At 44.0% G+C, this 27,788-nt stretch overlaps 2 protein-coding genes across 3 annotated transcripts in view; one reads left to right on the top strand and one right to left on the bottom strand.

The window, feature by feature from the left end:
- The window catches only part of SCFD2 (sec1 family domain containing 2), a 160,356-nt gene extending 154,175 nt beyond the window's left edge, over positions 1–6,181 (top strand). For both annotated transcript variants that reach the window (XM_015862316.2, XM_015862315.2), the window contains exons 8-9: positions 1,131–1,250; positions 4,618–6,181. In XM_015862316.2, coding sequence (XP_015717802.1) covers positions 1,131–1,250; positions 4,618–4,710 — 213 coding nt within the window. In that variant the 3' untranslated portion in view covers positions 4,711–6,181. The remainder of the gene's footprint in view (positions 1–1,130; positions 1,251–4,617) is intronic.
- A 1,471-nt stretch (positions 6,182–7,652) lies between these two features.
- Positions 7,653–11,019, bottom strand: RASL11B (RAS like family 11 member B). Its single transcript, XM_015862317.2, has 4 exons — positions 10,829–11,019; positions 10,691–10,747; positions 10,113–10,189; positions 7,653–9,247 (listed from the first exon to the last, which is right to left on the bottom strand). The coding sequence occupies exons 1-4, from the start codon at positions 10,950–10,952 to the stop codon at positions 8,780–8,782; spliced, it is 726 nt and encodes a 241-aa protein (XP_015717803.1). The 5' UTR covers positions 10,953–11,019; the 3' UTR covers positions 7,653–8,779.
- Between the last annotated feature and the right edge of the window lie 16,769 nt (positions 11,020–27,788).

Consider the following 27,788-nt stretch of genomic DNA (forward strand, 5'->3'; position numbering starts at 1 on the left):
AGGCAGCCACATACAGATCAGTACAGAGAGCTGTTTCCTGAGGAGCTGAAGCCTCAGAGTCAAAGATAGCTGTCATAGTGGTGAAAGTAAGGGAAGAGCATTCCACTCAAGAATGGGTTGATTACCACTTCCATTCTGACAAATGAAGGCTGCTAAAAACCTAGACGTTCAGAAGGGAAGGGGTTGGAGAATCCAAAGAAAAAGAGCAAATTCAGCTGTTCTCACTGTCACTTTTCAGAGCCAAACATTTAGAGCATTTCACACTGAACGGCATGCGATGCTGTAAAAAGAACAGTTTCTGGGTTCCATTGACATCACTTCCAAATGCTCGTCAAAGATGGGAGCAAGGTATAATCAGGGCAGTGTGTTTTTCCAAGGAAGAAAGAATGGTAGGAAACAGCAAAATAATCAGACTTTTGGAAGTGCTTAAGAGGAAGCTGAAGTATAGCATCACCTTCATGTTTAAATTTAAAACATGGTTTTATAATGCATTAGCTGAAATTCAATGTTTGCAATGTTTCAAAGTTAATTAGAAAAAAGAAAATGAAACAAGTATAAGTATTTTGTTTGAATAGAGTTTCTGTAAATGAGTTACAACCCAATTATAGAAGTAATGGAAACTTTGAAGTGAAAGAAACTGATTTTATATATAATGAACCTGACTTATTTTCATTGGATGAGTTATAAAGGCTTATTCACTGGACGATTCTTTCAATTACTGATGTAAGGCAGGGATTCTTGCATGTTTAAACTGGACCCCTTGCTCCTACCAGATAGTAATTTACTCCCCACACCTTAAAGCCTCATGCATGTATGTATCCAAACTGTGCACCTACCCAAGGTCTGTCCTCCCACACTGGAAAAGGAAATAAATGAAGAATAAATGCAGGGAGAAGCCCTCGGGCCTCTTGAGAAACCTCTCTAGATTCCAGTGGGAACCATGAGGACTCCATATTCCTGGGAATGGCTCATCATTTATAGCCGGACATTATTTGATTCAGCTGCTCCAGAAACCAGCATTCAATGGCTATTTCTGAACTTCCTCGTTAGTCTTTCTCTGGCAGCTCTAAGAACCAATCACTGCTGAGGTGAACTTAGCAATAAGAATAATTCTTTCTTTCATTTTACAGGTGAATCGCCCTCACCCCGGTGACCATCCTCTTCTGATCATCTTTATGGTTGGTGGTGTGACAGTGTCTGAGGTCAAAATGGTGAAGGATCTGGTAGCAACACGCAAACCTAGTACTCAGGTAGGATCAACTCAGAATGTTCCCATCTGAACAAAGGATGAGCAAATTGATTAGACAGTGTTGGCTGTATTACTGGTACCAGTCTTAGACCAAGACACAGCCACACAGACAGGAATGGCATGGGAATTTTGCTGTGAAGCCTTCAGGCAATGAGTGTTAAGGAACCAAGGGTCTATTTTTTTGTGCGCTAGAGTCACCACTGGTGTCAGGTTGGAGGCATTCCAGGCAGACTGGCATAGTTCTAAAGGAGCTTTGTTCGGGTCTTGAAAAAATCATATATTGTTAAAAATCATTGTTAATTTTGGAGCATTGCGTACAAGAGCAGTCCATTATCTGCTGAGCAGTGAGTAGTATAGTAGCAGTATACAGGCTGACTGCAAAGAGATTCAAGAAATGCTGTATCAGCAGATGCATCTTAAACACAGAATCACAGAATGGTCCAGGTTGGGAGGGACCTCTAGAATCATGGATCTCCAATCCCCACCCCAACACCACCACCACAGGCAGGGCCACCAACCTCCACATTGAATACTAGACCTAGTAGTAGACACTGCTAGTAAACAGTAGTCTAGTTTCCAGGTGGCTTGTGAACATCTTTTATTCAATTCCTGCAGGAGGCTTTTTTGATTAGTGAGAAATCATTAGCAAAACAGAGCCAACCAAAGGCTGATCAGCCACTGGGTTCATTGTGTGCTTTCCGTGTTTCAGTTGTCTTTGCAACAGTATTTTCTGAGTTCTATTTTAGAGATGTTTTTTTCCATCTGGTAACATGTTTCTCCCCAATTAGTCAATTGCTAATCTTCTCAAAAGAGAGAATAAAATTCTTTCCCTTCTTGAACACAGATTGGATTGTGACACACTGATGGACAAGTTAATCCACGCCTTAAATGTATTAATATAGCCTGAAAGATAAGCACAGGGTTAACAAGTGAGCCGGTGCAGAACTATGCAGCAAGACTTTTGAGTAGCTTTGTAGAGAGAATTGAGGCTTGACAGTGGTGACATGGGATCTGGTGTTGCTTTGCTTTGGCTTAACCCCAGTGGCAGGTCACCCTCTTAGGCAGATTCCTAAAGAATTTTAAGCTTTGACTGCACTGTGCCCTTTGTGAAAATGTGCTGTGTTAGAGGTGAAAAGACTGCAGGGGAGAGTCGGGAGGAGGAAGAAAAAGAAGTAAAGAAGCAGTTGTGTGAGTCTCATATAGAAAACTATATGAGTTAGTTGGATTTACCTGGATTTCTGCATTGTAGCTGTGAATATGTGCCACCTGTTTGGGATTATTCTCTTTCTAAAAAGCCAGGCGTTTGTATAACTCCAGCCAGCACTTAGCAGAGGTGTGTGTGGGGGGGTTGTGGGTTTCATGCAATCAACCTCAGACATCAGGGCAAGGGGGAAGCACTGGCCTCACAAGTCTGTTCCATTCAAACAAAGCACTGACATTTATACTAATTATTGGCTTTTGGAGAAATGGAGAGACATGTGGGTGCAAAAATAAAGAACTGAGTAAAGTAGGAGAAAAACTGGCACAGTGCTCTGATTAGTTCAGCAGTTCTTTGGAGTTGAAGCAAATGACATTTAAATGTGCAGTGGGAGACATGTTTCCATCCAGAGAACTGCTCTGCATCAGGATATGAATGACAAATCTATTTCTCATGGAGAAGCACAAAAGAAAATAGCATTTTGTGCATCATTTGTTTGTGAATTATGCCAAATAGCCTTCCTAGCCTAGTGCGAAGTATCCTACCTTGAAAGGAATAATAAACTTCTTTCCCCTTTAATCAAGTGGAAAGGGGGAAAAAGTGTGATGTTTTGTCCTCCTTCCTCCCCATATGCACAGCATGTGTGCTTGTGGCTGAGGCACATGGATGGATCAATCCCTGCAGATGCACCATCAGATGCTTGCTGCATCCTTCCTTCCCCCTGCATATGGGAAAGGCCCATTGCAGTGCTGAAGGTCAGGCTGTGAGTTCCTGGGTCCTGTGCTTCAGCTGGCAGCAGGACAGGTATATCCCTGCATGTAAAGCATCAAGGACAGGCCATGCTGTTCCAAATGAGAGGAAGGTCCACAAAGGAAGCACACTGTCCTGCTTAGACCTACCCAGAGGAGACAGAGAAATTCCTTCTCGGGGCAGTTGGGACCAAAGGGGAAATTGCTTTTAACTGAACATGGCTGTTGTTGATGTTTGGCTTTTAGACGCAAAATAGCTTAAGTAATATGTCCTCTAGTACTTTTCAGAATTAAATTGCATTATAACAAGATGTGCACAGACTGTGCCATGCACTGGTGCATGCATAAAATAAGTAAGACAGCATCAGCTTTTGCCATCCACGAATTATGGTTTTTTAGCCATAGGAAGGAGAGGAGATAATCAGCATCAGTTTGCTGCAGGTTGTGTGGGAGGATAAGGGAAGAGGAGAAGTGAGGGGGAGGCTGTCATCGGTACAGATGGAATCTGTAGTAATGGAACTCCAGATTCCTTTCATAATTTGAAGTGAGATGATAGAATAAAGAACAACAACGACAAAGTTTTAATATAGTACTTGTCTTCTTACCTTCTTCCTTCCAAATCCCCTGCAATATTATGCTGTATGGACTGCACATTCCCTATGACTTTGAGCATGAGTTGGCTCCAGGAGCTGGATGTGCTCCCTCCTTGCTCTATAGCTTTGCCCTGCAGAGAAGCCTTCCCAATAGACACCTGCAAACTGCTTTTCACTCAAGAGAAATGGATAGGGAGTGCATCTACCAGTGTGCGTATTGCTGTAGCGAATGTCCATTTCATTCATCAGACCCAGCTTGGATTAAAAGCCTGACCAAACAAAAGCAGCAGCATCCCAGCAGTGTCTGAGACTGAGCATGGTCTTCATGTGCAAAAGAGCTCTTGTCTTGCCCACAGGGACACTCCTGAGCATGGGCTGTAGTTCCCCCAGCAGTCACAGCAGACCAGCAGCACTTTGTAATTCTTGTCCTGCCTTCAACAAGGGTGAGCAGCTGTCATTCAAAACTGCCTGCTGGCAAAACCCTGTGCTATAGGAAAGGAAGCTGCTGGCTGTTCGTCTGGTGCCTCGCAGCAAACACAATGGCAGTCACAACAAATCACTGGGTACATGTGGGTAGAAGTGAATCAAAGCACACATTCATTAAGAGCACAATGCTACTAGTCACTGTGTTCCTTAAGTGATTTAACCAGTTGTTAATGAGCAGACTGTTTTGCTGGGCAGGTCGCATGGGCCTGTCAGTAAACACCAAAAACACACAGTGTGTATCGTGCTGGATAAGGGAGCAGTTCATATCACAGCTCATTAATGCTGCAGACAGTCTTGATACCCTTAATTTTGACTTCTGGCTTCTTTCCCTCCTTCTTACAGGTAATTGTGCTCTCCTCAGCACTCCTGACCCCACAAGGTGCTATTGAGCAGTTGTTCGCAGCTGATCATCCCCAACTTGACCCTGATATCTGACATGGAAGGATCTGTGGAGAAGATGGATGGCGGTCTGGCTGGAAGCATCAAGTCCCTGGTTTATCACTGCTCCCATCAACCCTCAGAAAAGCAGCATGTCCCCTACTGTGCAGCTGGGTACCTGGCTGCAAGGGAACTGTGTAGCTCACAGGAGGCTCCTAAAGCTGGTCCATTTGTCCTGTGCCTCCCTCATCTCAAGGGTCACACAGCGTGGTGCTGAATCACCCCCTGCACTCGGCACCGCAAGGATGATTGCTTGTAATGACTCCCTAGAAAAGAAGCAGCTGAGGACCAGGTGGGCTGAATGTGCACTCTCTGAGCAGCACTTTCACCTGCAAGTAATGCCAAGTGTTTTTTCTGGGGTTGATTTTGCTGGGAAATGCTGCTGAGGGGGGAAAAGGGCAGCAAAATCCATCTCTGTGCCATACTACCTTGCAAAAGATGTGTGCCTTATATAGTACTAACAGCCTCTGCTCATTACACAGAGGGAGACCATGGGGCAGAACAGCAGGATGGAGGGCTGAGTTACATGGTTGTTTCTCTCACAGGTTTCCATTTCCTGTTCTAGTTTCTCCACCCACAGTCCCAGGAGAAAAGGCTGTTTCTGATGGCACACTTCCCTGCAGTTTAACACAAGGAGGACATATGGGCTGTGATGGGGTGATGGTAACCTTGGAAGAATCCTCCCCTCACATGCATTTAAAATAGAGGGGGAAAAAAAGCATGTTCCCATTTTCAAGAGGCCACTGTGACATGTTCTTTTTTGAGCTAGATTTCCGAACGGCATGATTAGACAGCAGCTTTTATGTTTCATTTATGATAATGAAAGAGCTGCTATCACATTGTTATGTAATTTGTCATTATAAAAAATGGATATAATCTTAGATAAAACAGCATTAGCCGATAGAGATTGTGATTGTGCATAGCACAAAGAGTTCCAAATTGCACCATAAAATGGTGGAGCTGTGAAGCTGCATCCTCTTGATTCATCTGAGAAAGGCTACGGCTCACGCTAAGAATGAGAATGTCAAATGGTGTATGAAGTTTGCTTGAACACTGCATTCTTTCTGAAGCCAAAGGAATAACTTAGATAGCTCTTTAACCTTTGTTTAGTAGCCTGCTTAAGTTCTCTTAAATGTTTATAATGGTCTCTAGAAAAGGCTGCGTTTTGGTTTAAATTCACTTTTGAGTGGCTAGAAGGGGACAAAGGACCAGTTATAAAGTGCGGACAATGTTGCCTCTATGAAAGAACAGTTTATAAGAATGACTTCAGAATGGAACTTTGCACTGTAAAAAAATGAGAAATATTATGAGATGGCAACGTTAGAAGCTCAAGAAATATTTTGAGCAGAGCAGCTTGAGAGCAAACAGCCTTTCTCTGAATTTCCTTTTCTTTCTGTATCATTTAATCTTAGAATATAGATGTTTTGTAAATTGTGTAATCAATAAAGCAATGCTTTTACAATGCTCACTCCTCATCTCTTTCCCTCCTAGGACACAGGGCTGTGCATACCAGGACTGTACATTCCTGCCACCCCTCTATTTTGCAGTATTTGATTACCCCTAAGAACCAAAACCTTTTTGTCTTGGAGATGTCCTCAAGAGGTTTCCATGCTCTTGGTGGCAGAAAGGCTCTTCTACCTTCCATAACCATTACTGACCTCTACAGCCCCAAGTGGGTTCAGGCGCTCATATCTCTGAGCTGCTGCTCCTGAAGGCCCGCAGTTGTGGCCTTCTCTCTTCCACCTGTCTTTCATGAGTCAGGTCTCTGTCTTGGCCATCTGAGGATGTGCTCAGAAGCACCAGTGTCTGCTTAAACTCTGCACCCTTCTCTCTTCACCCAATGAGAAGGGTGCAGGGTTTAAGCAGACACTGGTGCTTCTGCACGTCCTGTGGATGAAGCAGCTCCTCTGGCTGAGGCAGTGATTGGTTTTCCAAACTCCCCTTTGGTGGGATCTTTTCAGCCAGCGTGGCCACAGCTGTGGCCGTGGATGCTGGGATTCAGCCACCATCTGGTACTCAGTGGCTGAAGAGACGAAATCAGACAGTCACAAAAGCCCACTCCTCCCCTAGACCAAGACTGGAGTGGGGTCTTTCCAATGGCCCTGATGTAATAGTTATCTCCTAATTGTAGAAAATAGCTGTTGTAGCTACACGTAGCATGTGCTGGAGAAAAGACCTGAGCAATGAGTGGTCTCCTGCCTGCTGTATGTGTGCAGGAGCCACGCAGATGAACTGCTTCAGAAGGTGCATGGTGCTGGACCACAGCAAGGAGTGCCAAAGCCCTCTGCATGTGACTCAACAGCTGTGGGGTAGGGAAAAATGAAAGGCCACCGTTGGCACATGGAGATGGCACAGAACCCAGTGAAACAGCATTTGAGTGTAAGCTCAGACTGGTGGGGCTGTTGTGTTTGAATTCTGAGTTACTTGGTCAGGTGAGAGTGGTAGCTCACATCAAACATTACCATCAGCAGGACCAGTATCTCCTTCCACCATGTGCTCGAAAGGGGAGGGCCTCTCTAGGTCAAGCACAAACATCCTCCTCGGGAACACCCAGCCTAAAATCCCTTTAAACACCAACAAATCAAGTTGAAGGCTTGTAGTAATTTGATTCAAGAGACCAAAAGCCCCTTAAAAACATTGTTCTGCCAAACACTGACCTACCTCACCTCACCTCATTCTCTCCTCATTGGTGTTTTCAGACAAGGGAATATGAAGAATCCAATTTTAATTTTCATTACCTCTCCTAAAATAGTTGAAAAGCAGTTATAAGAGCTTCCCCCCACACACAGATTATGCTCATAAATCAACAGCATAAGCAGCAAAGACCTTACAGTTTCTGCAATGTACATTAACGACCCTGAGAAAACTATTACTGTATCTCCAGGCTTTGCTGGCTATTAGCAATTGTGTCTCACACACAGGAAGAACACACGAGAAAATAGGCAATTCAGAATTTAATGCTGAATGTAACTGTACATGAAATAAATAAATTACAGTTCAAACAAAAGCACAACTGGCTTTTTAAAGTGCACGTGTGTAAGGCCTTTAGCCTGTGAACTCCATTGGCTCAATGTAGAAGGAAAGTTAAGAAGAAATGCTTAAGTCAGCCTCATGTGTTTAAAGACTAACAGGGACCGGCTCAGCTCTGAACAAACAGCCAGCTTCATTGCCTTGGGGCGGCCGTGCTTCACATCAAGCTCAATCACTGGTTCTCTCTCTGCTTATTATACACCAGGGAAAGAAAGAAAGAGAAGTGTCTTACACTGGCAGCTGTAATGGACTATCACTCCAACTCCAGGCTTACTCCTAGAAAGCGCTGTGTTAGATCATTCAGTCTGGACAGTGGTTTTTTCAGGCAGTAAAAAAGACCCACCAGCTATTTGTAATTACATCTGTTTACACCCTATGCACAATAGTTTTGCATACAAAGAGTCTGGTCAAGTTGTCAGCAACAACATGGCTAGTAGAAAAAATAAAGGACCATTGTGTACAGTCACGATGCCCAGTCATGTCCACTTACTTCACGCTTATTTATACAGAACAGTTGCACGTTTTCAGGTTTGTTTTGAAATACAAGTGAAACAGCTCTACTGTGCAACAAATGGAACAGATCTATCCTGCCGTCCTTCATCCCAGTGGAAGTGCTGCAAAACCGGAGTGGTTACTTCTGAACAGTGAACTGCAGTTCAGGGGGTTTCCCTGCTCAAGTACAAGTTGAGAGTCACAGCTAAAAGGTTGTCTCTGCACAAACATTAAGCCAGATCTGTCCCGTCAGAGAAAAAGGCATTTATTGGAAAGGTCCACGTCCAAGTGAACATACTTGTTCTACAAGTTCCATCCTAGAGCCACTTCAAGACTTTTTTTGTGGGGTTTTTGTTGGTTTTTATTCTTTTCCCATCTGCCACTGTTCATTGTTCAAGCAGCTTCTTGTTCCTACAGCCATGCAGAACGCTGCCTGAACCATCCCATCACCACATCGGACTGCAGACGTGCCAGTGTTGGACATCCAGGGTTTCAAACGTGGGAGAAGCATTGGGAAGAACAACGCCTCTTCTTGGCCCTGCTGTCAGACAGACGTGACAGTCCTCACTTTAGCAGACAGCGCTTGCTTAAACCTCCTCTTCAGATCCTGCATGTTGGGCGATTTGGGCCGTGGGATGAGAGAAGTTCTCCGTCTCTCAGGGGTGCTGGTGGCCTGTTGTTTGCTGACTTCTTTGCAGAGGACATGGAAGGCATTGAAGACATCGTTGTAGTTTTCGCTGACAGACACTTCGTAGAAAGCACAGCCCAGCATGTTGGCCAGCTGAAGTCCATGCTGAGGCTCCACCTCTTTGATATGCAAGAGATCGGCTTTGTTTGCTACGATGACAACAGGGACAGCATTCCCCGGATGCATCTGCCGAACGTGGTGGTACAGGTGACTGAGCAGTTCATAGCTCTTATAGTCTGTGATGGAGAAGACGATCACCAGGGCGTCCGCCCAGCGAATGCATCTGTTCAGCTGCTCATTACAATCCAGGCTGTGTCCATGGATCTGTAGAGCAAACGGTCTCAAATTAGATGGTTGAGGTTGTAAAAGGCTTTTAAAAGACTCCTTTAAACCTAAAGAGCATTTTACGGCTTCAGACGTTATGTATCTGCATTTCACATTGTAAGTACAAAACTTAATGGGAGCGTGTCAAATAAATACATATGTTGATTCAGCTGCAAAGAAAAAAAGCCTGGAATTTAACACTGGAGTTTGCTATACTCCAACAGAAAAGTGACCTGAGTCGTTCTGCATGCAGAGAAAGACTTTGTAGTCTCACAGAATGGGAAATTAACTGGCTAGACAGTAAGTCTGGGGAAGCAAAGATATGAGCTGGAAGCATTTAGACCTGGAGAGCTGCCCAGTTCAAAAAGGCAAAAATCCAGCACCGCTCAGGTCTATACATTCAGAACTTCAAACTGTAACATCCTAATGAACACAGCTCCAATACAGTAGACCTCACTTTTTATTATATAGATGTATGAGTTTTGTTGGGCGGTAGCCATGACATTTTCTTCCACATGTGCACCGCATTTGCACAGAGCGAGTTGGTTGGGGTTTTTTTTTTTCCATCTAATGTTCCTAATATACGGGAACAAAACCCTTCAGTAATTCAGCCATTCCAAAGCAGTGGGCCCCCAGCGTACAAACCATTCACCCCAAACAATGAGCTGTTTCTTTTTACTACCAGCAAACTTCATGCACCCAACCCAGCTGTGGCTAAAGCACAGGTTACCAGCTCTCCCACCCGGAGCTCTGCACTGAAACACAGCAGAACATCGCTAGGAAGAGCGGAACAAGACTGCAGTGGATGGACACACACACTAACTCTGGGCTGCTTTGGTGATCTACATGGCTGTGTCTGACTCACCTGCACACCCGGGGTGTCCTGCACTTGGATGGCCAGCACCTCCCCATCGATCTGGATGTGCCGGCTGTAGAGGTTACCTGGCAGAACAGCAACAGGTTCACAACATACACACTCCTCAAACAGACCGCGCCGCTTTTGCCACCCATTAGTTATTCGGGTCAAGTGTTAAAACTCTTTATTTGGTTTGTGATAATGTTAATGGAAAACTGGGGTTTGTGACTATGCCACTACTGGGATTTAACAAGCCTGGGATTTAGCCTAGCCCCGACTTGCCCAGAAGCCGGAGCCTCCTCGATCGCTTGGCTGCCGGCACCGAACTTCGGAGGGCAGCAAACACCGGGTTTACATCACATTGCATCGCTTTAGATTTAAAAGCAAAACACAGACCAAACCTGCTTCAGAGAGGGGCATTTTCACCATCTAAATCACACCAGGCAGAGCACGGCACAATGAAGCACCAGCTCAGCTGCTCACCAGCCCCGGAGTGACCCGACAAGGGGCTCCGACCCGACAAGGGGCTCCGACCCGACAAGGGGCTCCGACCCGCCCCCCCGCCCCGTTCCGCCCGCGGTGCCCACCTGCGTTCCGCTCGTAGTCGCCGATGAATCGCCGGGTCAGGAACCGCACCACGAGCGCTGCGGAGGGGCACAGACAGCGTTATAGCCGAGCTCCGCAGCCACCCCCAGCCCCGCTTTGTCCCCTCCCATCCATCTCACCTGTCTTGCCCACTCCGCTGCCCCCCACCACGGCGATCTTGACCAGGCGGGGCCGAGCGGCGGGGCAGCCGTCCCCGCCGGGCGCGCACTCGGCGATGGTGCCCATGCTCTGCGTCAGGCGCATGGCGCACCCCGCACCCTGTGCTCACACTGATGCCGCTCCCCTTCACGCCGCCTTTTTCCCGGCCCCCGCCGGCCTCAAGCCCCGCTCCCTTTCTTAAAACCAATCGGAGGGGCTGGTTGCCTCAGGCCACGACCACATCCCCGCCCCGTATTGAGGTGGGGGCAGGGATGGCTGGAAGGGGGGCGCTTATAACTGAGGGCTGAGCTCAGCATCGTGTTGAATGTTAAAGGCTAGGAGCGGGTCTGAGTGACCATCACTGGGTGTCCGACAGCCCCAGCATCCAACAGCAGCTGATAAGTGCTGCTGAGGAGATCCATCCTGCCAACAACATGATTCTCATCCACAGAAAGACACAGAAATGGGAGGAAAAATCAATAAAACATGAATATGGATGTGACGATGACTTAAGAAAGAGCAGAAAATAATGTGAGGAAGGGGAAATGCTGGTGAGGGATGGATGTGAAGCAGGGCTTGTGCTATCACTTGATAGATTTCAAGTAGATGCGGTTTAGAATGAATGGGTGGGTGAAATGATGCCTATAAATAGGCCAAAAGTGAGAAGGGCTGAGGGCTCGAAGACTGGAATACATAAGAAACACTGGTTTTCTTCATGCCAGAGCAGCAGAAATGGTACAGATGTCTCATGCAAAAGGAAAAGGCTTCACAGAAGGTCTCCTGACAGTTCGGTAGCTGAGGTCACTGGAAATAGAGAGCCGGGGTTAGTGATGGGGGAGATCCCTCACCTGAGAAAGCCCTGTCTTTGAGATGGGGAAACGTGGAAAGCCAGGGAAGATGAAATGGGTTTTGCCCTGCAGGGAGAAGGTCATGCAGGTGAGAAAAGGAAGTGTGGCAGCATTTCCAAATCCAGTGAGCATTTTGCCTCCATTTTTAATAAAGAAGATTGTGTGAGAGATGTGAACAAAAGGAGGATGAGTAACGTGAAGTAAAATACTGCAATTACTGCAGTGGGGAAATCAGTCTGTCTTCAGAGTGCCAACAGACCGAGCATGTGGAGATGAGAGTGGGAGAAGCAAGAACTCTTCCTATAGTTCTCACATCATTATGGAACGTATGCATTAAATAAAGAGAGGGAAGTGTTTTACAGCAACTTGGACACATTCTGAAGGAAATAATTGAAGGTGTGGGAATAAATAGGATAAAATGAAGTGTTACTTCCGAATGATCTCTTTCCTTGGTACAACTTCGTCTCCCTTTTCTTTAAGGAAAGGAGAAGTGGCAGATCTAATCCATTTGGGGTCAGAAATACTTGACACTGTCCAGCAGAACCTGGTTGATCAAGCAGAAGAAGGGAGGATTAAGAGGCAATGACAAAGAGCTGTGTGCATGAGACAGACTGGGGGAAAGCTTTTCCATGGGACTCATCAGGGCTCCTCTCTTCCTCCATATTTTCATTATAACAATGTCATCAAGAACATAAATGTGTTAATGAAACCTACTGCTGGCAGAGCCGGGAAGCATCACCACTTCAAACAAGGGTGGGAACAATGTGCTGGAGAAATAGGGTGCCTCTTAGAACTAGATTAATGAAAATATAATTAAATCTGATAATATTAATGGCTTGCAGAGATAAATCCCGAAGATGTCTTCTGTCAACTATGAGATCAGTACTTGGAAAAGAAAGTCTAGTTAATCACAAGGGGAGTAGGAGCTGAGTGAACAGGCAAATGTAAATCTGGCTATTTCAGATTCGTTATTTCATGTTCTGAAATACGAGGTGAGATTCTGTCACCCAGGCTCAAGGAAGGGTAAATCTAAAGCAGAACAAGTAGGAGCGAAAATCACTGTAATGATTAAGGCCTGGGCAGCCTGTTTCAGCCAAAGACATGAACACATGGTGCATCCAGTTCTGCAAGATAAGGAAAGAGGGGCTTGGGGAAGGAGCTGTCAGGGAAGCCAATAGTAGAGGCCAATGTCAGTGTGAGAAGAAGTGGGTGTACACTTGTTTCTGTGGTCAGAGCTGGAAAACACTGGACTGGTCCTCTAACAAGAGCGGTAAGAGCAAAATCAGACTTAACTTCTTTTAAATGGAGCTGGAGTTTGTATCAGGTGTTCTAAAACGGGACTGATTGTGGTGATAATGAGATTGGATGATGGAGAGGTGCCTTCCAGAGGCCTACATAGAATACACTCTATTCCAGAGATAAGCATACAGGCCTAGAGTGTAGCAGTGTGTGCAGCTGTGGTGTCTCCAGTGCACAGCGGTAGGAGGAAAACTGGGAAGAGAAACGAAAATAAGCTGATGCCTGGATGAACTGTCAGAATATCAGAGGTGTTCTCCATTTTATGAAAGAGATGTTTGCAGACGAGCTGAAAGTGCTAAAATAACCAGAGAACAGGCACCTCTCTCTGCATCTCAGAGCACAAAGAGCTGCACAAGTCAGTGAGACAGAAAGGTGAAACTTGGGGAAATGCTGAGGTACGAAATACATCCTTATAAAATACGGACTTGAGGCAGCGGATCAATTGTTACAGGAAGGCGCCAGGGTGGAAATAGAATTATAAACATGCAAAGAAGTAGGTTATGAGAAAATTATTTGTAGGTTATGAGAAAATGCAGTTTTACAACAGCATAACATTCATCAGCAGCAGCCAATTACTTTCCTCACCATTTGAACCGGTATCTTGAGCACCAGGGACCAGAAAGAGCTGTAGAACGGTGTGGGTACACTTCCTCATCCATCAGTCTTTCTAATGTAATTCAATTCTTATTAAATTTAATTAATTAATACAATTTAATTCTTGTTCTTTAATGCAATTTATTTTCTTGTGTCTTCCTCTCGGTTACGTGGAAGTGACCGCTGTCAGAGATGAGATATCGCCCCGGATGGCTGCAGGTCAGAGCTGCTGTGAATGACATCCCACAACGCAGGGGTACATTTCTAGTTCTTATTTTGTGCTCATTGAGTATGTTTACATGTGGCTTACAAGTTTCAGAAGGAACACTTCCACTGGCAGACAGGGGAATTAAACATCACTATCTCATGTATTGGTGGTTAAAATCTAACATGTATCTTTGAAGAAACAAGTGGCCTAGACAGAGTGTTCAGAAAACACAGATGATGGCTGCTTGTTCCAGAGCACTACGAGTCCTTTGGTTTTATAGGAGTAAATACAAGAAAACTCCTTGTTTGTTGCACTGTAACTGTGTCCCAGGCTCACAAGATACACAGCAAAGTCACCAACCCCTGTGGAAAGTGGAGGGAGAACAGGGCTCACCCCCTGCCCTGGAGCAGCACTGGCATGTCACCTTCCACAAGAACAAGGGAGGAAGAAGAGATACTAAAAGAAGCTGCATAAATAGGAACAGAATTCCTCTGTGCACTGGAAGCGACCGTCTGGCCAGGAGGGCCCACAGTGAGATAGGATCTTCATTCCAGAGCAGAGAAGTGAGAAGGGGGGGGACACACTCCATGCCCTCACCTACCCGCATACTCCACACTGTTTCTATAGCAGCACAGCAGCAGACATTTTTTCCTTTCCACAAGAAAGCCTGACTAATGCTCTGCAATTATATTAGTCAGCGTTTTAATCAGATTTTATCTTCTCTTGAGCTTGCAATTTTATTTCTCCTCATTTCCTCCTTCTGTAACGTTCCCAGATTCTCATCAAGAATGGAATAGCTGAGAGTTTTCTTTTCTGTTCAGAGCTGCCCATCTGCTCCTACTGTGTAATTTCGTGCTGCTTTGTGCCCCCACGGTGCAAGCAGCTGTTGTGTGCATGCAATGCCATTTTGGTCTGAAAAGGCAGAGAAAAAAGCCCCGATGGCAGAATCTCTTGGATCAACTCAAGATCTAAGTTCAAAAATGCACATGAGAGCACCTAGCAGAAGTTTTGTTTTCCATTTTAGGAGTGCCTCGTGTTCCATATTAAGCTATCCAAAACACTGCGGCAGTTAAGTGCCTTTGCCAGCCTCTCTGCATCACATCTTGTGTTACAATGGGGTCAGTCTGTTAAGGGGCAAAAGACCAGGGCAGTGTTAGAAAAGGTCACTGCGAAGTCCTGCTGTGCCGGGCCAGCCTCAGAATGACGCTCACTGGGGCAGTTTCATCTCCTGCTAAGCAACACAGAGCTTTTTGTTCACACCATCTGCATGTTCAACCTCTGTAGGTTCTTTGGCTTGGTGGATTCATCCTGCAGCAGTCACATCTCTGGAGATACAGGTGGGGAAGCAATGTTTTGGTTGCCACTTCTCCAAACTTCTGCTGTGACCTTCAGTCGGGCAGCAAATGGCCCCATGCCGGTGTCAGCCAGGCTGATACAAGCACTCCTCCACTATAGCTGGTGGGTCTGCTGCAGTGGAAAGGTACCAAAAGATTCACCTTTCTAATGCAATCACTTAAGCAAGAAGGCCATATATTCAAGTCATGCCTACGATCTACAACAGAGATGAGATGAGTGAATGTGTAGGTTACAAAGTCAAAGGCAGAAAATATAGGAAGTGCCAGAAATAAGATTGCCTGGGCAACCATAACACATCCTCCCACATGCATATGCATTTTGTTACAGCCTTAATTGCATAATGTTGTACCATTACTGTGTTTCCTGTCATACTGGCAGCCTGTCTTCTTACCTGCTCATGGGAAAAGTGCACCTAAATACACCTGAAGATCTGAATGTTATTCAGCATGTCTTAAAACCTTGCTTGATCAGTCTGTGGTGCAACATATGAAGTATTCTCTTAGTGCAGAAATGACAAACTCCTTCCTAGGCTTGTCATGGTGTGTGTGTGTATGTGTCATGGTTTTATGTGAGAAAAGCTCAAGCTGCAAGCTGACTAGGCTACATAGATCATATATGTTACCTCATCCCATGACACCAAACACTCTGTTCTCTACAGCTCTATGTTCTGTTTTGCCTGAAGTCAGAGCCCATGGGTGATGCTTTGTGGGGGCCGTGTTTGAAGTATTTGAATGAGCAAGTTCTGCTGCCTATGAGACAGCCTTAAAGCCTTAAATAGTTTTTATTCATCACAGTTTCAGAACAGTCATTAGCATTCACACAGTTCTCATTGCAGGCAGGTGACTGCAGATAGACAGCCAAAAATTGTCAAGGAAAAGACATTCATTTTTATTAGGAAAAAAATGAGACTGGAGCTACTGCAGCACCCAGCATTCTGATAACATCCCATTTCTCAACAATACACTGCTAGGATGGTGACATGCACCAGGATTAAACACAGGAAGCTTAAGAGCAGACTTTGTCAGCTCTGTTGTTTTTCTATAAATCCCTTTGTGATTATGATGAACTGCACTGTAGCAGAAAGGGGTAACTCAGTGTTATTGTATAGATGACTCATTTAGTCTCCACAGTTTGACAAGAGCACAGGTTTTTTTCTTCTAAATGAAGAAAGCACTCAGGCCAAAAATAGAAGTAGCACTCAAAAGAATGCAGCTCCTTCAGGACTTACAAATTCCAGCTACCAAAAACACAGAGGTTGGTATGCTGGGGCATCTCTGCTGAGGATATTGTGTGAAAGCCATTAATGCTTCATCTGGAATGTAAATCTATGCCGTTCAAATGGGATTTAAGTAAGTATTTCAAGGTAGGACTTCGGTTCCTGGCTGGAACCAGTTTGATCTGGTTGTGCAATTTTCATGGTCATTTTTATATTTGCTTTCTTGCTCGAAGCCTGGAGTTATTTGCCCTGCACTACCTGCATAGCTTGGTATGGCTGGAATGGATCCTGAGGCTAGGAAGGAAATGGGGCCTCATCCCCCCAGCCTTCCTCCTCCTCCTCACCCTGTCAGGACCTCTCTGGGCATCAGGCTCCTGGGCAATTGCACTGCTCTCAAACTCTAAGTGGACACAGACACTGCAGTGTATGCCACTTTAAGGATTAACACCATCTGACATGGGAAGAAGGGCACAGATTCCAGACAGATAGATGGAAAGCGATGTCATTTGTTTCTTTCACTTTGTCTCCCAGCTTTTCTTTGCTCCCCCAGCTACTCAAGGACTTTGAAGAGACAAGCAATCAGTTGCCTTAAATATCCTGGAAATTGGTTTCTGTGGCAAACTACAACTTCTGTTTACTATAGTCTTAGTAATTTCTCCAAAAAAAAATGTTTAAAAGCCTCAATATATAAACCCACTGGTCAGTGTTTTCCTTTACCGTGAGCATATTACAGAAATCATCAAATGAGAAAGGGAAAAACTAACAGAGAATCACTCTCTCTTTGGCTTCTGATACGATAATTGAAGAAGAATAGAGCACAAGAATGAGGAAGAGGTGAGCTAAGAGCTGTAAATGTGAGCACATGGGGTGGATTGTGCTGGAAGACCCAGTGCACAGAGGCACCATGGCTCTGTGGTGAGTTTCATCCAGCTACCTGGAAACCTAAGAAACCTGGAAAACTAGAATAGGGGTGCTTTCCTGTGTTTGGAGCTTCAGTGTGACTTGGCTGCTAGTGGGCTTTATCCCACCTTATGCTTTCACTGTCTCTTTTCATTAACTGGTAAAGTGAGATCATCCATTTAATGCTACTGTACCGCTGTTGCCATTGTCATTGAGTAATTATTTTGCTAAAGGTTTGGTCTCTCCTCTGTTGGCGTAGCTGATCTGTAACTCAGGGCATTTCAAATTGCTGAAATGATTGCTAAGAATCAGCATCACTGTTCTTAGCATAATAAAAATCCTTACCAGGAGCAAATAGAAGAGTCTGTGTAAAGTAAATCAGGTCTAAGAGCAGTTCCAACTACAATCAACTGCTGGAAGACTTGGCAGCATTGCATTTTAATACATATTGGGCTTTTATTGCATTCTAGGAACAGAATTGCTGTATCTGAAGGACTGACTACAAACAGCAGTAACTCTCCCCAGTAGTTACTGGCAGCATCTCAACTGAATTACCTTGAGCATGAAGGGAAACAGCCTTTACGCAGCAATGATTAGGAGATCCAGCTAAATGAGGTGTAACCCTGGCCCTGCTGTTTAGCTGCAGATGTAGACAGCAGCTGACTCACTGCTTAGAATCACTCATTCTCTCACTTCTTGCCCTCTAAAATAGCTGAAACATCACAAACAGATAAGCTTTCTAAAAGAGAAGTATCTTGCATTAATATTACATGCAGTCATGAATAAAACAGCAACACGTAACTGGAATGGTTTTCACTTGTATCTGAGCAGTAACTGCAATTTCAGCTGCTTCAAAATGTGTATTCTTTCAAAATTCCAGAAGGCAGTGGAACATAAAAGGTTCATTCTCTTCTGGTGCATGGATCAGCCATGAAAGAACTGAAGCTGCAATTCATTCTCCTGTCTGCTCAGCAAGCAGAACTACATTATTACTGGTTTGGGACAGATGATGGTGTTCTAATTAACTGTGAGATAAGAACCCCTTCAGTAAAAAATATTCTGGGGGGGGAAAAAGCAACTGTCTGAGTCTGCAGTAGAGCATCATTTGCTAATTCTACTCATGCAGTAGTTTCTAAAGCAACGTTTACATTTATTAGTGAAGGTCTCACTTTCTTTGAATAGCAAATCATTTGACTGCTGAGGTAGAATCCTTTGTTCGGTGTCGCAATAAACAATTGCATTTACAGAGAGTAATGTCTTCTTTTCTCATGATTCTCTGGGAGCTGTGCAGCAGTTTGTCTATAACTACTGAGCTCACATTTTTTCCTAGCATTAGGACAGACCGTTCTTTAGCTAGCAAAGAAATCAAACAAAAGGCAAGGATACTTTATCATTTTTTATTGCTTTAAAATCCAAAGGCAAATTATGTGTCTTTCAGACTCGTCGTACTGCTTGCACTTGAAAAAATACACAATAATTTTAGGGAAAAACTGAAAATATGAGAAGAGAATTTAACAAGTAGAGAATGAAAGACTGACCCAAGTGGGACTCTGCAGCGTGTCTGTCCCAAGCGAAAACACAGCTGCCGCCTTGGCAGCATCCCTACAGACTTTGTGCCTACCTATGCCAGGCCACCCTTGCACCTGAGAGCTTGCTGGGCAAGAAATGCAAGGCCCCAACTCTGCCAGTACCAACAGGGCACCCAGCCAGATGCTGGCTGACTGCCCAGAGACACTGGGAGGAGAGCAGAGCCAGCCCAGGTCTGGCTGCTCCCCATCTCTCTGTCTCAGCAGTGGTACATGAGGTGAATGGCCTGCTCTGAGGTCAGGAAGCCATGGCTGTCGGGTCAAGTTGGTCTGTTCACCATCACAACGCTTTTCTGTTTTTTCCCTCCACATCTTTTCACATATTTTCCCCTATAGTATTTTCCCCTGGCTGAATTTATCAACATGCAAGATAGTGGTTTGTAGGTGAAACCTGTGTCTTCAGGCTTTGCTGGCATATGTATAAGAAATGTAAGCATTACCAGGTGCACATGGCTGTAGAAACTCCCAAGGAGAGGCTCCCAGCATGGATGGCAAGACTGGATACAGAATACATACAATTTACATTTCATCATGTACTACTGGAGGACATGCACTTCATACCTAGAAAATGAAGCTATTACAATGTGAAAATATATCCACTGTAAGGCTGCAGTGCAAGACTGTGCTCTTGGGAGCAGATTTGCTGTGAAACATTAAGGGACACATTCTGAGTCACTGTGTGATTCTACAAGAGCTTCTCAACAGTGTAGCTGTTGTTTTTATTGTAGCCTGCAAACAGCTTTAATTTGCCTGCCAAATTCAGCTGCCCTGTCCTGCCTTGCAGCCCTCTGTGAACAAAGAGCAGGCCTCGCTGGCAGAGTCACAATGAAGGCAAGCTTCTGTGAGCTCACACATACCTCAGCCCAGCAGAGAGGATAAACTGCAGGTAAAGATATACAATATCTTTCAGGGAGACAAGAGGAAACAGTATGTGCTCTGTCATTAAATACTAGCGGGCTGCGTGTTCATGATACACGCTGTTTTCTGAGCGCCTATATAAGGTTAGTAAGGCAGTGCCAAGAAACCCCAAACAAAGCATCTGATACAAGAACCAAATGAACTCTTGGGGCAGCTCCACTGCTCTGGGAGGTTCCGTAAGGCTGCTGCTAATGTCTTTCTACATACTTTCTACATGCCTCGGCATTCGGTCAACTACTAAGAGTAAATACATTGTACACAAGCACTAATAATAATAATAAGGAAATAAGTATATATAGCTGATTTTCTAACTCCAGAAAAAGCAATATCTTGATTTATGCACAGTTCAAGAAACTTCTTTCCCTTTTTACTTTTTCTTTCCCTCTCCTTTCCCATCTACCAGCTCAGCTGACAGACACTGAGGTGTGTATAAACTGTGGCCACAGACTGTGTACTTCCCAAATACATTCACATGGCTTTTAATGCTGTATTACTTCCAGTTGTGAATTATATCAAAAGGATATTTCTGTAGCCCACAGAACTTCACAGAAACTTTGCTACTGGCCAGAGTCTATGTGAAGGATGATACGTCTCTTCACAGCCATCCCATCTGCCGTGTCCAAAAAGATGTAGTATCACATGATGATCTTGGATGGGTTAATACCGATGCTATGTCTGTTAGATCCAGCTCTAGTTTGACATACAGGGACAGTGATACTCAGAAACCTAGGTCAATACTTTGGATGCAGCTATTCATCTCATTTTTCTTCTCTTTGAAGGACAGTGCTGCCCATGACAGCCTAGATACTGAAGTGCTTACCCAGAAAGCAGCAGAACTACCTTCAGTATTGATTCAAAGCTATGTCTTGACTCTTCTAAGAATCTCTTCCAGCCACTGGACTGCATTCTTCCATGGAGACATGGCATTCTCTACCTCTTCTCTCCAAGTGGAGTCACAGATCAGAAAAGAAACAAACTCTAAGGGGCCAGAAAGAGAGAGAAGAAGCACAAAGGCATTGTGCTGTACATTGTTCACAGATGCGGGGTCTGAGCTCAGGGAAGGAGTCTGTCTTCTTCCTGAAGAACTTAAGTATTTTTATCCAATCCTTCTGCACTAAATATTCAGGAAGATAATTAGTAACTATCTGCACTTTTTATTTTATAAAACAAGGTCTTCAGTCTAAGCGCAATTGGTAACTATTGGCAATTGCTACCTGAGCTGTAAGATGAGTTTAAGTGATACATGTACCATTACTGCTGTGAAAATAATTAACGTGAACAGGCAGCTTCTTGAAAAATAAGACGTTCCTCAAGGAAACAGGCCTGATGGTTGTTGCTGGAATGCCGTATCCCATCTTAGCAGAGACAATGACTCAGTAATGGTTAGAAAGGTACAGACTGTTTTCCTAATGATGAAAGTAATCTCCCATCTCTCACTGTAGAGGTAAGTTTGAGTCCACCTTTGCAGTATAATGAGTCATATGCACTGTGGCAAGTTTTCAGACCTCCTAGTTAGGCCTTGAGCCCTCTTGTGCTGAATGAAATGGGGGATGGACAGAAAAATGGATAGTTTCACAGCTCAGTCCTATTCTCTGACTTACAGTCACAGGCAAGCCCTGCAGTTTTCTAAAACTGCTAGCTCAGCAGCCAAGCAATAACCAGCTTGGGCTGAATTTGTTCAGGTCATGGCCAAGTGCATGCATTTCAAGGCATTCATTTTCCACCCCCTGCCGACTCTGCTTTGGAGAACAACAGGAGATTGAGTCTGACAGTGATCCAGAGCTCTGAGAGGGGAGTGAGGTCAAGTTCAATTACTTCTTAATTGGTGAGCATGGAGCCAACAGCTAGAATGTGGAGACAAGGCAACATATCTGCGTGTGTCCTTCACCTCAGGCTAGCTGCTGATGCCTGCCTGCCTGCTAGAGAGGTGTAATGTTGTAGACCAGTGCTTTGTTCTTCATTATCAAGTTTTCCCATCAGATTTTTCTCTCAAATCCATTTTTCTTGGTAGCCAGTGTTTTCTCTAGACATGAATCCCATAGGAACAAAGACACTCAATTCCTAAGGCTTTCCTTGTACTTAAATTGTCTTATAGGTCACTCAGTTAAGCAGAACAAAAAAGGGTTTGCATGTCTTTACAAACATTGGTGTACACTGAACATAAAGAATAAGATTTCTGCCAGATCTTAAATGGGAATAAAGAAAAGCTGTGTTCAGTAGAAAGAAATACTGCTCTCCAGTAAAACCAAGAGTAAAGTTTGCTTTCTACATTGGTTTACAAGGGACAGACAACAATAAGGCAGCCAATTGCTTAGAACTAACATTTTGTCTTCTAAGATGTAGAGATTAGTGCCATGTGAATACAGGGGCAAAGAGATGGAGGATAAGTTTTAACACTGAGCAATTGCTGAGTCACATGTTTTGAAAGTGTATTCAGAAACACTGCTTAATCAAAAGCAACAAAGTAGGCTGAAAACCCCAACGATGTCTCAAAACCACTTTATATTGCAGGAATTAATGTGTTAACTCTGGAAGCTTATTGAGGTTGAACTTATGAGGTATGAAGTAGCCACACAAGCCTTTGAGAGCAGCATCCTTTTAGGTTAGGCCCATTATTGGTAATAATTCCTACTGTGTTTATATTAGTTAATCACCACAAGACAGCCTGAATGCAATAGAGAACTGGGAGCTGGAGGAACTTATGAGACAAATTCCTGGCTGACAGCTAACAGGTTTCAAAATTTACAAGCAGTAAGAGCAGGGAATGAGGTCAGGCTGCCCGGTCCAACTACCCCACTGACTTGGGATGGGGAGAGGAACAAACATGAGGCACATCAGATACTGAAGCTGGTAAAGATAAGTAATGCTTGTAACTTGCTGTTAAAGTGTTTGGTAGCTGTTCTACCAACTTTAATGTCATAATGAAGTTTTAAAGTGTATAAAGAGGGACTTTTTACAGAAACGAAATCCCAAATCCTCAGAAACTGCTCCCACCTAAAAGAGAGAGGTAAAATAACACAACAATGCTCCAGTTTCAAAGTATAAGGAGGAAAATTACAGGCAATTTCAGGCCCATTGCTATTTTCTTTACTGCTTTGAAAGAATGCGGTAGATTACCTGCATTAGTCAGGCAGGCTTAGAAAATGGTTCTCTTTTACAAGCTCTTGAAAGTCTAAAAGACTTTAATGCCTTTGGAAATGTCTATGCAGCAAAATAAAGGGCATGAAATAGAATGGCGAACCTCAACAGGCTTTTATCTTTCTATTACAGATAACAAAAGCAGGAAGAACAGAGAGGGTAGAAAGGGTTTTCCACACCAGTATTTGTCTGTAACATCTGCACAGAGCCCCAGGCTGGTTTATGTTTGGGTTATGCTCCAGTCTGTCAGTCCACCCTGTGCTGTGCAGACATGTTTTCTGTCTTACAGACAGAACACACATGCAGGTACAGATGGTAACACTGCCCAGTTAATGGCACTCCCTGCTGTCTAACTTATTTTTAAACTGTTGCATTAGTGCTCTTACTTCCACCATGGCATGTTGTGTATGAACAGGGCAAAGCAGCAGAGGAGCATAATGTAAGGGAAGGGCTGCAGATGCTACTGATTTGGACTAACGAGTACTTGTATGGGCTCTGGAAAAGAAGGGAAGGCACAGTGGTAAAGCCAGAATTGGCAGCTTGCTGGGTCTGTGCTTTTTGCCAGACAAATGACAAACACCTACTTGCAATCATGGAATCATGGAATCATAGAATGGTTTGGGTTGGAAGGGACCTATAAGGCAATCTATTTCCAACCCCCCTGTTGTAGGCAGAGACACCAAGGCCAGGTTGCTCAGAGCCCCATCCAGCCTGACCTTGAACGCCGCCAGGGTGAATCATCCAAGAGCTAACACAAGTGTATATAATTGTCAGCATACCTCACTGCAACATGACATAGTTACACTCCTTGCCACTCTCTACAGCAACACCAGAGTCAACTCCATGCTAATTACCATAAAGAAACTATCATCTTACACTACCAATTAGAGCTAGATGGAAAAAAAAAAAAAGGTTTTGTTTCTTTGTTCTACACTGAAAAGTAATATGTTTCTATCAAAAATGCAACCTACACACTCTTATTCCACTTCTGACATACAGTGTATCCAAAGAAAAGTAAAAACATATTGAGGAAAACAGTGACTTCTTTCCACTTTTGAACATTATCTGACCAGGAAAAATAATCTGCTCATAAGATCATATGCACGTGACTGGCATTGCTGGCCCGTACTGCATCACACCAAGCAAAAAGATGAGTGGCAGTGTTAGCTGGCAGTGTACTTGAGAAAGTTTAAATGAGAGTTTGCAGTGTTTCTCTGCAGCTCCAGTAGCACTCTATAGCATGGCACTCACCAAGAAACAGCATAAACCTTTGGGAATACAAAGGTTGTTTGTACTACGCAGAACTGAGCAAAAAGGAAAGAAATAATAGAGATTTTACATACAAGATGCTATGACTCAAAGGCGTATTTTGGCCAAAATGTTATGCTCTGACGAGACACAGAAAAGTACAGACCACAAGAAATCAGCTTTGATCAACAAATGTTGCATGAGCACAGTTATCACATAATTATGTCTCTGTCATTCTCTGATGCAAAGCCTTTAGGGTCCAGGAAAACTCTGGAAGAGAAAGAGCATAAAATAAAAATAGCCATTTTCTCATGTTTCAAATGATGCAGAAAGAAGTAACAGTCCATCCATTTTCACCGTGCTGATTTTTTTTAGTGTTCCTGAGCAGAGCTTGGATGGCAAACACTTCATAAAAGAGGGGAAAAAAGGAAGTCTCCTGCCTCTTTTCTCCCCATACGTATAAAACTAATTACTCTGCTTTAACAAGGGGAACTTTGTTCTCATAATTTCCAAGTTTCATTCCAGCCCCTGCAGCTAATCATGACCACGGTTGCTGATAATGAGTAGTAAATTGCTGGAGTCCTCCAAGCTTGATAGGTGAATTCCAGCCGGCATCGTGCAGCCGTGCTTCTCTATACGTTATTGTTCACAGATGGTTGCTGTCAGACCCTGTCAGCTTCATATACACATTCGGAGAGTCACATCCGCATTCCTGGAATTTATGGCTGCACAGCCCTCACCTTCTAAGGCCCTTAATTCAATAAAATGTCACCTCTCTTCAGTCTCACCTTGCTCTAAAATACTTTCACCCACTTACAGGCCTTCCATTTAGAAAAAAAAAAAAATAAAAAAATACACTACTGAGTTATTACAATGTAAATATTTTAATAGAATAGAGGGGAAAAGCCTATCTAGCTTTAAACAGTCCCATTATTATGTTAAGATGGATGGTCAAGAGCTAATGGAGCATTTGCTTTAAAAGTTTATTTAACTACAGGGAAAGTGGATATAGATTTGTACAGACGTTGGCTGCCACATTGCTGGGTTGTGGGGTAACAGTATCTTGCATGTGTGCAAGAGCTTCGTTTGCCAAAGGGTTATTATTCAGTTCCACTTTGCCTAATATACAAACCATGAGCAAAATGAAAATATGTATTAGCAATTTCCATTCTGTCTTAAAACTGTTTATTTTTAGACAAAATTGCACTTTGAGGACAGAAGTCAGAACACTCTGTCAATAATAACAAGAACGGAAATGGAAAAAATCTTTCCTTTGCCCAGAATAGGTAGTGCAAATAAGTAAAGAGAGCAAATAGATCATTAAAAGTACATTAGAATGCAGATTATTATTATATCTTGTGGGGAGGGGGAGGGAGGGCAAAAAATGTTCCTGGTAGCCCTGAGAGAGCTGATGCCTTCTGAATGTGCTTTCCCTCAGCCCCCTGCTCAGTGACACCTCCAGCCAGGCTGCTGCTGCCTTAGGGAAGGAAAGCTGCAGAAGCACCTTTCTACAGCTTTTACACTTCTAAATTGGCTCCCAGCATGAATCAGACTGCAATGATCATTACCTGTACTGTGTCACCTCTTGGTGTGTGACCCTGTGCCTCCAGCCTCTGTAAAACCTTGCAGAAGGAGAAAGAGACAAGAAAGAAAAGCTGATGTAAACTACAGCGGAAATAGCAGAAAATAAAACACGGACATAAGACTCCCTGTCCCACTGTGTCCCCAGCAAATATGCCCTTTCCAAAAGGCCCGAATTAACTTCAGTTTCACCTCTTCTACAAGCAAGGAGTACCCAAGCATCATGGTATTACCAGCCAGGTCAGTGACCCAGCACAGCATCTCACCAGTAATATAGAATACGCATTGACTGTTCTGGAAATTAAGGTAGTTTCATGTCATGAACTCTCTGTATCAACCTTTCCTCCAATATGTCTTTGAGGCTAAAGTCACCCACAAATAATGCAGAAGGACAGAACAGGCCTTGGAGAAACACTGCATTGCATCCCGCAGCCCTGATTAGAGAGCCAGGAGTAATCTGATATGGATCACTCTGAAGGTGAGAGGCAATGCTGAGTCTACTCTCCCTTGTTAACCGTTGTAAAATGGCCCCAAAGATCTCACCATTTTCCTTTGGTGCTTTAGTAATAGCAGCAAGCAAGAAAAAATGGCCCAGGGATTCAACTTGAGCTATGATCTGAAATCAGTCCATTCTTAAACAAAGTGTGATAGAGCAAAGACACCTGGGAATGAGTAATGAAAAAGGAAAAAAAAAAGCTTCTATCCCATTAGTAAAACATTAACAAGGTTAAGAATGCTTTCAAGGATTTGATAGACTGTGATTTCTGAGGTTCGCTCCTTGCCACAGGCCTTCTGCCTAACTAGGCAATTTTTGTGCAGCCTGCCTCTATCTCAGAGGAGATAAACTCATTTGGGACTCCAGAGCTGTTCAGATATCACAGTAAAATTGGCTGCCACAGGAGCTGCATTGTCTCAGGTTGGGACTCGAGTCAGGAAAACCTCTTTAGTCAGGAAAGCTCTTCAAGTCACCCAGAGATATGGCCCACTCACAGAGACACTGCCCCCATGCTCTGCTGCTTGTCTCTTTGGAGAGCAGAAATGGGGGGGTGGTTTGAAAGCTAATCTGTTTGAGTTTATCTGGTTTTAAATTAATGGAAGTGGTAAAAAAAAAAAAAAAAAAAGCAAAAGTATAGGCTCTGGTTTAAAGGGGTCTCCTATGTACAAGATTTTGCTGTGCCAAGACAACACATCTGTCTGTTCTGCACATTTTGACCTCAAGGAACAGTGCAGTCTTCCTTGAGAAGTCTGTCTCAATTACCCACTAAGTCTGAGCAATGATGGCCATGGAGAGCCATTCCCCTCCTAATGCTGGGGCCTCTGACCACGATGTGCACTGTGACTGGCAGTGATGAGCAGCAGCTGCTGCTTCAGGGTCAGTTCACTGTTAGCAGCACTCTGGTGTTAACATATGACACACAATTACACCTCATCCTAAAAAGAAACTGCTAGAAAGGAATATGACATTTAAAAGCCTTATTATTAGTATTCTAATTTTTCAGAAAGGGAAACTTATTACTTTGGTCTTACATGTGAGAACAGTTACAGGTTATGGAGAGAAATGTATTTCTAATAATTAGAAGATAGCCTGGATCCAGGTTTACATACTTGCTCTGATGATGCAGGATCTGAACCCAACTCAAGTGTTTGAAAGCCATGGAAATTTTCTCTTTTCCAAACACAAACCTAATCCACCCCAGCTTTACGCACTGCTTGTTGCAAACAAAAAGTCAGCTTTTTGTTCCTGTTTATGTATCAGTTACAGCTTAACCAGGGACACAGAGGAGCCACTGTGCTGCTGTGGAGCCGCGGGGCATTCCGGCAGGTGTGGATCAGCCCCATCACTGGGATCCATGCAGGTGGGAGCACAGCCAACATGGGCCGGGGAGAGCTTGGGCAATGTGACTATGGGTTTGCCTATCCTACAGTGCAAGGATAAGGTTGAGCAGTGAGAAGAAGACATGGAAGGGAATAAAACATTCAGATTTGGAGAGAAACAGCATTTAATGCAATCTTCTACTCACCTAGAGGAGGAAGCCAAAGATGTCTTAA

This window comes from Coturnix japonica, chromosome 4 (assembly GCF_001577835.2).
Source record: "Coturnix japonica isolate 7356 chromosome 4, Coturnix japonica 2.1, whole genome shotgun sequence".
Taxonomy (NCBI): Eukaryota; Metazoa; Chordata; class Aves; order Galliformes; family Phasianidae; genus Coturnix; species Coturnix japonica.